The 15,180-nt window shown below is 40.8% G+C and overlaps 1 protein-coding gene across 2 annotated transcripts in view; it reads left to right on the forward strand.

The window, feature by feature from the left end:
• Positions 1 to 14,868, forward strand: part of CWC22 (CWC22 spliceosome associated protein) — a 72,042-nt gene extending 57,174 nt beyond the window's left edge. The window contains exons 15-19 of one of the 2 annotated variants that reach the window (XM_075608920.1): positions 2,937 to 3,089; positions 3,453 to 3,580; positions 6,458 to 6,559; positions 6,658 to 6,824; positions 14,178 to 14,868. In XM_075608920.1, the coding sequence (XP_075465035.1) occupies positions 2,937 to 3,089; positions 3,453 to 3,580; positions 6,458 to 6,559; positions 6,658 to 6,824; positions 14,178 to 14,398 (771 nt within the window). In that variant the 3' untranslated portion in view covers positions 14,399 to 14,868. The remainder of the gene's footprint in view (positions 1 to 2,936; positions 3,090 to 3,452; positions 3,581 to 6,457; positions 6,560 to 6,657; positions 6,825 to 14,177) is intronic. The other variant, XM_075608921.1, reaches the window with a different exon arrangement.
• The last annotated feature ends 312 nt before the right edge of the window (positions 14,869 to 15,180 follow it).

The raw sequence follows: 15,180 nt of genomic DNA on the forward strand, positions 1-15,180 counted from the left end.
TATTTGTCCGGTATCTCTACATATGTTGTATAGGGGTATTAGCGGGTATCTCTCCACATACTGTCCCTTTCCTCTAAAACTCATATTACTTGACAAACTGAAAAGTTTTAAAATTGACATTTATTTCACTGAAAAATTTATCAAAGTTCGAAAGTGCCAGTGAAAAGTTTGTACATCTCCGCTCATTTCCATCAGTAAAAAATGAATACTTTCCTTTATCTGCAAGTCAGAATTGACAAAACTGTAAATCACCAAAAGGCATTCGATAAAGTTTGGAATGCAACTGCAAAGCATTTGTTTATTACAGAAAGGTGCCACGTTTAGAAATATGAAAAGTATTAAAAAAAAAATATATATTTTTTTTTTTAAAGAATACTTATCAGATATTGTTGAAAAGATGTCAGTCAGCTCCATTTAGCTTTGGTCACTTTAGTCCATTGAGGGAGTGCCATTTAAAATGTCACCAGATAATTTTTTGCTGATTTTGAACAATATTTCTTTGCTCCAATTAATTTATTTTAGGTTTGTCTACGACTCAGGGGTCTGCAACCTTTCAAGGAAGAAGAGCCCTCTTATAAAAAAAAAATTAATTATCCAAAATATTCAGAGAGCCGCAACACATGCATGAATATTACACCCCCACAAACACATGATGCATACATATACTGTACACACACTAATAGGTATATACTGTATAAGCATTAACATACAACAAACTTACTTTAATCAGAATTGGGGAAAAGAACAAATATATGGGGGAATAAAATGCATCTCAAAATAATGGGTTCCTTTTTTATTTTGTTTGTTTTTTCATTGTTTTCCGTGCAAAACAGTTTGTCATTTTCAAATACACCATACCGACACATTCAGTACCCCCCAAATACATGCGCACACACTACTCCCCACCCCCAAATACGTACGTACGTACATACTTGCATTGGGCCTGCCTTTCTCCTCACTGTTCTGGGTTGCTGCTCCCCAGCTGCTGCCTTTCTCCCTCACTGTGCTGCTCTTGGCTGTGGGGGGTGAGGGGGGCAGTTCTGGTCAGGCCTCTTGTTGCCACCTGGCATCTCCCCAACTGCTAGCATGGCTCCTGCTCTGTCCCACGTCGGGGCTCTCTGACGTCGTGCACCAGCTTCAGAGAGGCCCGGTGTGGGACAGTGTAGGAAACATGGCAGCAGCTGGGGAGATGCCGGGTGGAAACAAGAGGCCTGACCAGCGCTGGCCTGCTCCCCCGCGGCCAAGAGCAGCACAGAGGGGAGAGCCGCATGTAGGTGGTGAAAGAGCTGCATGCAGCTCGGGAGCCACAGGTTGCCTACACCTGGGCTCTACGTGCATCCGATTGTGCAGGTTGTAATCCGTATTGTGGTCAATGCTTATTTATTTTGGTGTTTGCAAACAAAATTATTGTATTGTATGTCTTTATTTATATAGCGCCATTAATGTACATAGCGCTTCACAGCAGTAATACATGTGGTAATCAAATAAATAACAGATAATATAAATAACAGATCATGGGAATAAGTGCTTTAGACATTAAGGAAGAGGAGTCCCTGCTCCGAGGAGCTTACAGTCTAATTGGTAGGTAGGGAGAATGTACAGAGACAGTAGGAGGGAGTTCTGGTAAGTGCGTCTGCAGGGGGCCAAGCTTTATGTATCATGTTCAGAATAGCCACAGTGCTATTCATATGCTTCTTTAAGCAAGTGTGTCTTAAGGTGGGTCTTAAAGGTGGATAGAGAGGGTGCTAGTCGGGTACTGAGGGGAAGGGCATTCTAGAGGTGTGGGGCAGTCAGTGAAAAAGGTTTAAAGCGGGAGAGGGCTTTATATACAAAGGGGGTAGAAAGAAGACATCCTTGAGAAGAACGCAAGAGTCTGGATGGTGCATAACGAGAAATTAGGGCTGAGATGTAATGAGGGGCAGAAGAGTGTAAAGCTTTAAAAGTGAGGAGAAGAATGGAATGTGAGATGCGGGATTTGATCGGAAGCCAGGAGAGGGATTTCATGAGGGGAGATGCTGAGACAGATCTCGGAAAGAGTAGAGTGATTCTGGCAGCAGCGTTTAGGATAGATTGTAGGGGAGACAGGTGAGAGGCAGGAAGGCCGGACAGCAGGAGGTTACAGTAATCGAGACGGGAGAGAATGAGGGCCTGAGTCAGAGTTTTAGCAGTCGAAAAACAGAGGAAAGGGCGTATCTTAGTTATAATGCGGAGGAAAAAGCGACAGGTTTTAGAAATGTTTTGAATGTGAGGGGCGAATGTGAGAGAGGAGTCGAGTGTGACCCCAAGGCAGCGTGCTTGGGCTACTGGGTATTCACCCATGGATCATAGTTCCAACAGTAATGTGGAAGGAGGTAGTAGGGCCAGGTTTGGGAGGAAGTATGAGGAGCTCTGTTTTAGCCATGTTGAGTTTAAGGCGGCGGAGGGCCATCCAGGATGATATAGCAGAGAGACATTCAGAAACTTTGGTTTGTACAGCAGGTGTTTGGTCAGGTGTTGAGAAATATATTTGTGTGTCGTCAGCATAGAGGTGATAATTAAACCCAAAAATTGTTATTAGGTCACCTAGAGAGAGTGTATACAGAGAAAAGAGAAGAGGTCACAGGACAGAGCCCTGGGGTACCCCCACAGAGAGATCAATAGAGGAGGAGGAGGTGTTAGCAGAAGAGACACTGAATATGATGGGAGAGGTAGGATGAGATCCAGGATGAGATAATTTACAATACTTGTTCATTTAGATAACATTTTATTTAAAAAAAAAATATATATATATATATATATATATATTATATGCACTGTGCTATATAAAATTATTGATCAGGATCCCACATTGTGTTCTTAATTTAATGTTCAGGTTAGTCTAAAACCTTCTGAGGGATAAATACTGAAGCACTACTATGTACATGTTCTTGAGCCAATTGTCTCTTGCAATGTTTCAGCGTTTCTGTTTGTTAAAGAAGGAATACATGGAAGCTTTTGAAGGTATTTTCAAAGAACAGTACGATACTATCCACCGTCTGGAAACAAACAAATTGAGAAATGTTGCAAAGATGTTTGCCCATCTCCTCTACACTGATTCTATTCCTTGGAGTGTAAGTATAAAGATCCTGCTATACATAGACTTTTTTTATTTTATAATGTCTACATTTTCTAGGGTTAAAGATAACTTCAGGTCTGCAGGCTTAGAGAATGAACATTAGATTGAGATACAAGCTAGCATTAAATGATGTCACTATTGTCCATTAGCAAGCTGTTCTACTGCACATTTACAAGGCAGTTGGATTTTGTTTTGGAAATCTACGTATTAGATTCTTAGTGGGTTTTGGGTGCACACAATGTTGTAGAAAATATATGCAGTGTATCTCCATTTCAATTGTAGAAAAAAATCTGAACTATATATTTTTGTTATCTTCATAGATGGCTTGCAACAAATGTCATATGTAACATTTTTACAGGTGTTGGAGTGCATAAATCTAAGTGAAGAAACAACCACCTCATCCAGCAGAATATTTGTCAAAATATTCTTCCAGGAGCTTAGCGAATACATGGGACTTCCAAAGCTAAATGCCAGACTAAAGGATATGTAAGTGCTTATCAGACTTCACCTATACTTGAATAAACACGTTCTTGGAACTGTTAAATATACAGGAAGGTTATTAATGTCACACTACTAAATGAGCCCACCCACACTTAAAAATGTAGTTGGCAAGATTTTGCCTCCCTCTTTCTAAGCATATTATTGTTGGCATCCTATTGCCCCCTCACCCCTCCCCCACCAAGGCACCCCTACTATCCCTGTGTTATGTATCTAATTTCCATTGCAGTATTTCTTCTTTGAATAGAAATAGTGAGCTATTGATTCTGGGTGACTTCAACCTCAACTGACTTGATGCAACAATACAAAATATACGTACAATTCAAATCACCAACTTTAACCCAACTAATTTCTAAACCTACAATACCAAATAAAAAATCCTGTAACCATCTAGGAACACGGTAATGGCAGGTGCACTTTGTGCCTTTAACATGGTGGCTGTAAATGCAGCCAGTGCTTAGGCAAGGAAGCAGGAACCCCAACAAACGCCTTTTAGATTTCAGTTTTCAGTAGAAACCTGCCGCACTCCAAAGGTACTTCATGATGTCATTGGGCCACTTAGTCATTTTATGAATGCATATGTGCACAACGTTTTGGGGTAAATCCTTCGTCAGAGGAAAAACGTACAAGACTACGTTTTTGCCTGACTATGGGTTTCCACCGAAACATGGAGCACCATGTCTGCATTAATAAAATTACTTTAAATAGCACAATCTTTATGAAGTACTTCTGGAGTGAGGCAGGTTACTATTGAAGACTTGAAATCCTGTAACCCCACATTGTTGAGATTGCACCTTACCCTGCTGTCCCAACAGAATTCAAACCTTTAGTGTATTGGCTGACCTTTTCAGTGATCATGCAATAGTGTATTGTGCACATCAAATCAAACTATTAAAATCTACCTCTAAAGTTCTGTTCTCTAGAACATTTAAAGGATTTAACGTTCAACTATTTCTTTCTGACCTTACCAACTGGTTTTGGTTCAAAATCAGTTTGATAATAGACCCCGATTCCTCATTTCACTATTTCTAGTTAGAGTTCCGAAAACTCTGGTGTCCACGGGGCCAATCTTTCCTGGGTTACACCCAATCTTATTGAGTTTTAGCGATGCCTTGTTGAATAGAAACAAATTGACTAGCTCTATACAAGAATTCAAATTTTAGATCCCTGCGGAATACATACACAAGGCAAACACACATTACTACTTAGACAATGGTTATCAAAACACAAAATCCTGCAAAATTCTGGAAGGTCATAAATAATATTTTAGTCCTGTAGCCATTAAGAACCTATCATTACCAAAATGGATGTAATTTTGTCTGATCATTCAGCGATTGTCAACACATTCAATGAACCTTTTGTGAGATGTGATACTTCCTTATTATCAAGATGCCAACATGACCTTAATCTGGAAGCCCAGACTGAGCAGACTCCTATATCAGTACCCACTCCTCACTGTAGTCATGAATTTCAATTTAGCCCAGTGTCTGAAGAGTAGATTGTTTAGCTTTAGTTTGGGGAGCTCCTACACAATCAATGTGTTTAGCAATTGCAATCTAAGTTCCTATGTCTTGATGCCCTCATCATTGCTAAAACAGGATGCCTCCATAATCAACTACATTTTGTCTTCTGTTCAAATTCCTACCGCCTGGAAAACCACTATTTATCCCTGCCTTCAAAAGTGGGAACAGACATTGTCTCAAACCTGATGACCTATCTATATTCTACCTCTATTATCCAAAGTCATGGAAAATGCGTTAATTTCCAATTTAGCAACTTTTATAAGAAGTCAAATGTTCTTAGTCTGTCTCAATCTGACTTCCAACCAAATCACTCAACAGTAACAACACTCTTAAAAATGTGCATTAAGATCAAATGTAGTATATAACAAGGACTATTGACTGGTACCATATTCGTATATTTTTTTTTTACTGTTGACCACACTATAATGCTCCAGTACTCGTATTTATCAGCTAGATCCCAGCATGTGTATGTCAGGCTCCACCTCTAACCTTTTGGATATTACCTGTGGGGTATCCCAAGGCTCTGTTCTGTGGGGCCCATGCATTTTTCTGTCTTTATAAATTACCTGCCCACTGTTTGAGACAACTTCTTTGCTTATGTATGCTGATGATACTATCCTATATGCACACAGTCCCAGCCTTTCTGATCTTAGAGTTCATTTCTAAGTTTATGCAGGACTGTACGTTTTCTACTTTAAACATGTTTGTTATTTGTAATGTACAATTTTTTTAATTTGTACATTATGTCAACTTTACTTTATTCTCAGGACATACTTGAACATGAGAGGTAACTCTCATAGTATTTTTTTTTCCTGGTAAAATATTTAATAAATAAAAAATAAAGATTAGCTATTAGAGAATGTATATATTTTGGCAAACAATCTACAGGCATACCCCGCATTAACGTACACAATGGGACCGGAGCATGTATGTAAAGCGAAAATGTACTTAAAATGAAGCACTGCCTTTGCCCCATTTACCGATGCATGTACTGTTCTGCAATCATCATATACGTGCATAACTGATGTAAATAACGCATGTGTAACAGGCTCTATAGTCTCCCCGCTTGCGCACAGCTTCGGTACAGGTAGGGAGCTGGTATTGCTGTTCAGGACATGCTGACCGGTGCATGCGTGAGCTGCCGTTTGACTATTGGGCGATTATGTCCTTACTCGCGAGTGTACTTAAAGTGAGTGTCCTTAAAGCGGGGTATGCCTGTAATACGTTTTTGTCCTTCTATTGTTTAAGTTTCCATCATTCTGACCATATTCTTTACCACAACAGTCATTAATATTACTTATAATATTGCTTTTTTCTCATTCCTATTTTGTTTCTTTATCAGAACTCTTCAACCTTTCTTTGAAGGATTGCTGCCAATGGACAACCCAAAAAACACCCGCTTTGCTATCAATTTCTTCACTTCAATTGGCCTTGGAGGACTAACGTAAGAACAATTATTCAATATTGTAGAGGCTATCTAATTTAACATTTTGCATTTTCTTTACTAGTAGTTAATGTATTTTTTTATGTTGCTTTACACAGGGATGAACTGCGTGAACATTTGAAGAATGCACCCAAGATGATCATGACCCAGAAGCAGAATATTGAATCTTCTGATTCCTCATCTTCAGATTCCACATCAGACTCTGACAGTAGCTCTAGCTCATCCAGTAAAAGTGAAGCATCCAGCTCAAGCAGTGACTCAGGTAGTTCATATGATCTCATAACATTCTTTGTTTTTGTTTCCCTTTGGATTCTGTTTGTTTTCTGCCCAAATCAGGAATTTACACGTACATTTGTGTTTGTATGTAGATATAATATGCTTGAAGAATAACACAAATAGGGATAAATGAATAATGGCAAAAGTAGCCTTTTGGAGAAATGAGTACAGTTCAACCCCCTTATAACGCTGTGCTTGGGGTCCAAAGAATCACATCGCGATATAAGCGGATCGCGTTAGAAATAATGTACAATTGTATGCATTGTACAATAAAGTATTTAAGATACCAATAATCATGTTGTAAAGTATTCATACATACGAAAATTGGGAGCCGCGCTTGCATCGCATTATGAGCGGATTCGCGTTGTAACGGGGTTGAGCTGTACCTACTGTGAAGATCTTGGTGACATTCTATCTCTTCCTGACTACTTTGTACAAATAATCTGAGGAAAAGATCTGAGGTCTGCTGAGGAGGAATGCAGCTGTTTTTATTAGTCGGTTTTCTTTAACTGGAAACTACACAGACCAGGAGGGAAACGTTTTGTCTTGGGAATTCAGAGAACAAGAGAAGAAAGTGTTTCATAGGCAAAGAGGGGAGTGTACATGGGCAGGGGACATTTTCTGTCAGAACGTAGATATTAATGGGTCAGAGGAGTGACCAGACACACAGCAAAATATGAGGAAATAAAATGTGCATTAAGTAAATATAATAATTCAGCGCCAATCCTATTACATTTTTTATTTTGGGACATCAGAAACTGTTTGGACACAGAATTTCAGATTTGCTTAACATAACCGACAGTCCATTTAAAATAAATGTTACACCCAAACTTTACCTCTTCTGAACATTCAGATTCTTTGCGAAATACCAAGATAAAATAAGAAAAACTTCCCTTATGTAGTGTGGTTTATTTCTTATGTTTTTACTTGTCTTTTCGGTCCACATGTTGATCTCTTTCCCTGGAGTTCTGTTTTGGCTCATTAAAACCTCTAAATTAATTAGTTGCTCAAGTAATGTTCTTGTAGCAAACTTTCGCATTAGATGAAAGTATGGCAGTCGCTGGAATACAGTTTTCATACTTGCCTTCACCATTTTATAGCAGGAATTATATATAGATTGCATCAACTAATATCAATCATTAATTAGGGCACATCTTAAAAAGTACTCACTGTAATCATAATGTAGAGGAAATGACCCAGTGGGCTAAAATTAATTTGTCATTTTGAGATATCTCAAAACGAACAATAATTAAAGGGGAAATCCCTCCTAAGATCTAATGGTAGTGATATGTCGAAGGGGTTACATCTGGGGGATTTGATTCCTTTTTGCCCAAATATGTCACCTATACATATATTAAAATAATGTTTTGAAGTTTGTTTGTAAACATAGTGACTTGCACTTGGGTGGGAGGTGTTTGTTTTCCTCTGTCTACTTCCTTTGGACTGATGGTCACTGTTCAGTGAGTGCTTGGACAGCCAGTGTCTGCTCTCATCTTCTTTGTAAAGATAGGGTGGGCTAAGTGTAAAATAAATCACTTTATTGACAAGCATGTCCCAGTTCAGAGGCCCCCTGAAAAAAATAAATGTTTAATCATTTTCCACAAAAAAAAGAGACACCTAATCCTTGCTTTCGACTTGGCTATGTTTATTTACGGAAGCAAATTAGATTCTTTATAAAATGGTTGTCTTCTGGACAGACAGCTACATGGGGCTATTTTCTCTTGTTTAGTTTCAGTACTTGACCTCTTCTAAAGTAAATTACTTTAATTGGAGTTAAAGTTCCAGTAGCCATTTCATCATTGCCTAGCTCAAGATTCATTCTATGAAACTGAAAATCTATAAATAATCTCCTAATAAAAGTAATCCTTAACCCATTTGTAACTGATCTGCACAATTCTTGACAATTTAATAATATGTACAATTCTATTTAACTTCGTGCAGTTTGAGAGCTTTAAACATTTAAAATGCTATTGTCTGATTCCCCAGCGTTGTTTCTCACATTTATTTGTAATATAACAATTTCCATGTTCTTTAAATTCTAGATAATGCTGACACATTGGTCCTCCACTTGTGTGCTTCGAAAAATATCTTTTTTTGGCTTTGGGTTTTTAGATGTCAGAAATGCTATCCTGTGCACTTTTTTTTATATCTATACATGCTAAATATGGCAAATTTTTGCTGCATACTGATATTAGCATTACTGCATTGGTAATATTAAAAAGTGCTTTCTCAATGTAATTTCTAGATCACCAGGCCTTTTATGTAGATTGCTTAGACTTAGAGAGCAGATGATAAAACAGCATGAACTTCTGTATTTAGGGGATCTTGCTGATTTGAGATTAATTTGATTTATAACACTACTGCAGTAGTGGACATGTCGAGCCCTCTTTATGATTAATATACTGCAGTAGTATGAGGTCCTACAAAAGGCTGTATTGCATAATTAATTTTTATAGTAAGGATGATATGGTAAACTCTTCTGCAGTTGGTGCACAACGCTACATATGTTGATGGCATTCTAAAATAAAGAGCTTGTAAGGAGTCAGGCTAAAATGCTAAATCAGGTTCTCTGCTTAGGATTGTCGTGCTCCTTGCAAACAACTTGCCCTAAGTGATATAGATATAGATATGGTAATCTGTAAATCTTGATCCTTTATATCTCAAAACTAAGGGTTTTTGTTTTGGATTTCTAGTAATGATGAATTTAGCATCTGGAACAGTCGAGCCACACATTCCTAGAACATTGTGGCATTACATTATTAAAGAGGCACAAAGGGCAGTCTGCTTCTGGAATTAAAGTAGCAGCCTGTGCTAATTGCAGTTTCTTGTCCTTTTCAAAGCAGTTTTTTTTTTTTTTTTACATTTCTACGCTTCGGTCAGATGTCAGCGTTTAAAATATTAGGTGTCCGGGAGGTTTAAATGGAGTGCTCTCCATATCCCAGCACAATCTAAAGGTTACCATAGTAACCACAGGTGCTACAAAATAAGAAAATCATGATTTTAACTACTTTTTAAAATTATTTATTTTAAAGAGCAGGACATTGCGTTCGCCTCATACAAGCTTCTGGGGGGATTGCTGCTTTAAAAGAACAGATGTGTACTTTTTTATTTAAAGTTTAGGGGTCTGCACATCATCAATATTTGAGAAAGGCTGGACATTATTCTGCAGTCTCTAGCTCCTATTCAATATGCTGTTAGCAACCCAATTCTGGAGAAGATTTTAGTCCTGTTCATTTAGATGAAACTGAACACATCACCCCCAAGGGGAAGGCCAGTTCACCATATACAGTATACCCCGCTTTAACGTACACAATGGGTCCAGAGCATGTATGTAAAGCGAAAATGTACTTAAAGTGAAGCAGTACCGTTTTTCCTTACTCGTGAATGTCCTTAAAGCGGGGTATGCCTGTATTGTAGGTCTGCTGTAATATCAAAATTAGAGAAAGGTGGAAAGATCTCAATGTATGATTTGGGCTTTACGGTCAAAACTTGGGATTGTAAACAGTATTTTTAGAAATACTTTGAGTGCCTTTATCAAACTCAGGCAGGCAGTTGTAGCCTATGCTTTTCAAAGGGATGAAGAGCAAGACTACAAAAAAAAAATGTGGACAGGGTAGTGTTTTACCACTAGAAAAAGAACAAATCTAGCATACCAGTTAAGCAAAAGGGCCCTTAGCATGTATAAGCGCAGCAAAAGGTAAACCAATATAATCGTGCCTAAATGAGCACACCCTGATCGCTCCTTTTTAAATAACGTTTTGTAAATAATGTAACACTATTTGTATTCCTTAAACAAATCTAATCATGTTTAAAACAAATGTGTAACCATGCTTAAAGCAGCAAAACATGTGAAATCTTGTATGGTTATTTAAAAACAATTTGTAGTATTAGATAATACTTACTGCATTTGTTTTTGATTATTCAACCCTTAATGCCATTTTTATCAGTTTTAAAGCATCATTTGATTTCTATAGCATGTTTTAGCCCACTTCCCAAGCAGTGCAAGATCTTTGCAACACTTTCCGGTTTGTGATGATTTGTTGCCAATGTCCCTAGCAGTTTGAGCTTCAAACTGTAACAATAGATTGTTACCTTAGTGATGTAAGGATGCATTATAGCTGTTGTTACACGGACTGAAGCAGTTATTCTGTTAGTCAAACCATAAGGATTTTATAACAGGAGCACCAAAAGATTGCCTGATAGGTAACAATGTAAATGTATAGTATGTCACATGCTTTACATCAGGCCTGCCCAACTCGTAAAGTGAGAAGGGCCGAACTGCTCAAAGGAAAAAAAATTTGGGCCGCACGGGTTAAATCATCATCATCATCATCATCATCATCATCATCACCACCATCACCACCACCACCATCACCATCATCACCATCATCATCATCATCATCATCATCTCTCCTCCAGCACCTCTCCATCATCATCATCATCATCCTCATCTCCCCCAGAACCCCTCACTATCAACCTTTATGATACTCCCCATCTATCTCTCATACACCCATCTCTCCCCCTCACCCACACAATACCACCCTCCACATCAAAAAACACAATACCCCCTCCACATCCCCCCAGCCCATTCCATGTCAGCAGCCCCCCCCCCAAGTCAGCATCCCATGTCAGCATCCCCCCATGTCTCTCTTCCCTCAATATAACACTCTCTCCCCCTCCCCTATATCACACCCTCTCCCCCTCCTCTCAATGACACTCTCCCCCCTCCCCTCAATATGACACTCTCTCTCTCCCCCTCCACTCAATATGACACTCTCTCCCCCTCCCCTCAATATGACACTCTCTCCCCCTCCCCTCAATATGACACTCTCTCCTCCTCCCCTCAATATGACACACTCTCCCCCTCCCCTCAATATGACACTCTCTCCCTCCCTCCCCTCAATATGACACTCTCTCTCTCCCTCCCCTCAATATGACACACTCTCCCCCTCCCCTAAATCACACCCTCCCCCTCCCCTCAATATGACACTCTTCCCCTCCCCTCAATATGACACACTCTCCCCCTCCCCTCAATATGACACTCTCTCTCTCCCTCCCTCCCCTCAATATGACACTCTCTCTCTCCCTCCCCTCAATATGACACTCTCTCCCTCCCCTCAATATGACACACTCCCCCTCCCCTAAATGACACGCTCTCCCCCTCCCCTCAATATGACACTCTCTCCCCCTCCCCTCAATATGACACTCTCCCCCTCCCCTCAATATGACACTCTCCCCCTCCCCTCAATATGACACTCTCTCCTCCTCCCCTCAATATGACACACTCTCCCCCTCCCCTAAATCACACCCTCCCTCTCCCCTCAATATGACACACTCTCCCCCTCCCCTCAATATGACACTCTTCCCCTCCCCTCAATATGACACACTCTCCCTCTCCCCTCAATATGACACTCTCTCTCTCCCTCCCCTCAATATGACACTCTCTCTCCCCCTCCCCTCAATATGACACTCTCCCCCTCCCCTCAATATGAAACTCTCTCCCCCTCCCCTCAATATGACACACTCTCCCCCTCCCCTAAATCACACCCTCTCCCCCTCCCCTCAATATGACTATCTCCCCCTCCCCTCAATATGACACTCTCTCCCTCCCCTTAATATGACACTCTCTCTCCCTCCCCTCAATATGACACTCTCCCTCCCCTCAATATGACACTCTCTCTCCCCTCAATATGACACTCTCTCCCCCTCCCCTCAATATGACACACTCTCACCCTCCCCTAAATCACACCCTCTCCCCCTCCTCTCAATATGACACTCTCCCCCTCCCCTCAATATGACACTCTCCCCCTCCCCTCAATATGACACACTCTCCCCCTCCCCTAAATCACACCCTCTCCCCCTCCTCTCAATATGACTCTCTCCCCCTCCCCTCAATATGACACTCTCCCCCTCCCCTCAATATGACACACTCTCCCCCTCCCCTCAATATGACACTCTTCCCCTCCCCTCAATATGGCACTCTCTCCCCCTCCCCTCAATGACACTTTCCCCCTCTCCTCAATATGACACTCTCTCCCCCCCCTGCAACTCACATCACTTCCCCCCCCTGCACCTCACATGTCAGCAGCCCCCCCCTCACATGCCAGCAGCCCACCCACCCCTCACATGTCAGCAGCCCACCCACCCCTCACATGCCAGCAGCCCACCCACCCCTCACATGTCAGCAGCCCACCCCCCCTCACATGTCAGCAGCCCACTCCCCCTCACATGTCAGCACCCCCCCCTCACGTCAGCAGCCCACCCCCCACCTCTGCACCAGCCCGTTTTTCACACACCCCCACCTCTGCGCCAGCCCGTTTTTCACACACCCCCACCTCTGCACCAGCCCGTTTTTCACACACACACACACACACACACACACACACACACACACACACACACACCTCTACCTCTTTTAGATCAGCACAACCTCTCTCTCCGGTACTAAGCCCCGCCCCCGGCATGCTCTGACCTCCCCGGCATTCTCCTCATGCTGCTTCTGCCCCCGCGCACTGCAAAACCCGGGTGCGGGGGTAGGGGGGGGGCGGTGGAGGAGGGGAGGGGGATGAATCGTCGCCATTTTTTGTAAAATTTAAAAAAAAAAAAAAAAAAAAAAAAAACAGTTCAACAAAGGTGTTTGTAGGAGATACAATTATAATGTACGAGCACATGAACAGTAGAAAAGACATGCATGGGGATTTTTCACTCAAGCATTCTCAAAATGAACACAGGTGCCAAAAAAGGTTCTTTGTGATTAAGGTAACTGGCTCCCTATGGAGACCTGAGGTATGTTTAAAAATAAATTGAACGTCATCTTTAGAATGATTGAGAAATACACAACAGATTAAGACACAACCAATTTATTGATCCCGTGGAAGACCTGATTGCTATTTAACCCTTTGAGTGCACCAAGACGTAGCTACTATGGGGTCTGGCACTCTGGACCCCCATGATGTATCTACGTAAAAAAAAAAACTTGTTTTGCTAGGGGAGATCATGTGAGCAGGACGCCATCTACACTGATGAGAAACGTAAGGGGGGTGGCTCCTCCCGTTCCGTCATCATTGATGTGGTGCTGGAGGGGCTGTGGCAATCTGGTCCTGTGGCCGGTCCGCTACTGAGAGGGTTAGCAATCTGGTCCTGTGGCCAGTCCGCTACTGAGAGGGTTAGTGACCTGAATTAAGGGTGCCCCCTTCCCATCTTGTACAACAGAATGTGCAAATGTTGCACTGAGTTTTTGTGTGATATATACTGTATTTACAAGTGCATAATCCAGAATACCATTAAACAAAACTTCAACACCATGAACTGAAATGTATTGTTTTTTTTGTTTACATTTCAGATGCTTCTAGAAGAAAGCGTATGCAAAGGAAAAGTAAACCGTCACACAAAGCGGCTTCTAAAAAGCAAGACCATGAAAACAAACCTAAAAAAGCTCCAGAAAGGAAAAAACCTCATAAGGACAGCTATGATGATAGAAAAAAGTCGAGAAAATCAGAGAGCCACACAAAAAACTCTTTGCCTTCTAGAAGCTCCCACCGATCACCTCTTCTGTCTCATTAATATGTTTGATGTTTTTTAAGCCAAAGTAAATCATTCTGTGTAAGATATTGGTGGTAGTAAGTCTAGAGGTGGTGATTTTTGGAGTGGGACTGTCGTCAGAGTATTTTTTCCTAAGTTATATTGGGCCATATTTACTACGCAGACTTCTGCCATAAGGAACCTTTCCGGTGCTGGAAGGCCAATTCAGGTCAATGGGCTGTAAGGTCTTTTCCAGCGTTAGAAAGGTGTATTTTGCCAGTAGACTACTAAGGAAATTTGGGACTTTATCCATTGCATAAACATTAGTAACTAGTATTTGCCATGCCAATAAGAAGCTGTATTTTAGCAGCTATTGATGACATATGAAATATACGCTTTTGTGGACATGATTGGAAAGTATGGCTGTCCTTCAATAGATGTCACCTAAAAGATTTTGTAACTGTCCTTTTTTTTGCACAGATGTCACTATTAAAATTGTTCTTTTATAACAATAGTTTCTTATTTTGGATTGATTAGTATGCTTGTGATCAAATACATTATAAATACATTTCAGTACCATGATACATTTAGAGGTTTAGATGTATACTAATGTTCTGAGGGCTATAAAGCAATTGTGGAGCAAAATTGACAAATTACATCATCCGCTTTACTCAATGTATCAAGCACTTTGCTCCATTACTTGCCCAATATGCGTGAGCTTATTGCAATTTTGGGAGGAGTTGCTTGATGCAGATTGAGCTGTATCAAATTGTGGGTCCTTTTCTGTGTCTGAAAATCAGGCAAGTTTAAGGTGTCATAACTTT

Source organism: Ascaphus truei, chromosome 7 (assembly GCF_040206685.1).
Source record: "Ascaphus truei isolate aAscTru1 chromosome 7, aAscTru1.hap1, whole genome shotgun sequence".
Classification (NCBI taxonomy): Eukaryota; Metazoa; Chordata; class Amphibia; order Anura; family Ascaphidae; genus Ascaphus; species Ascaphus truei.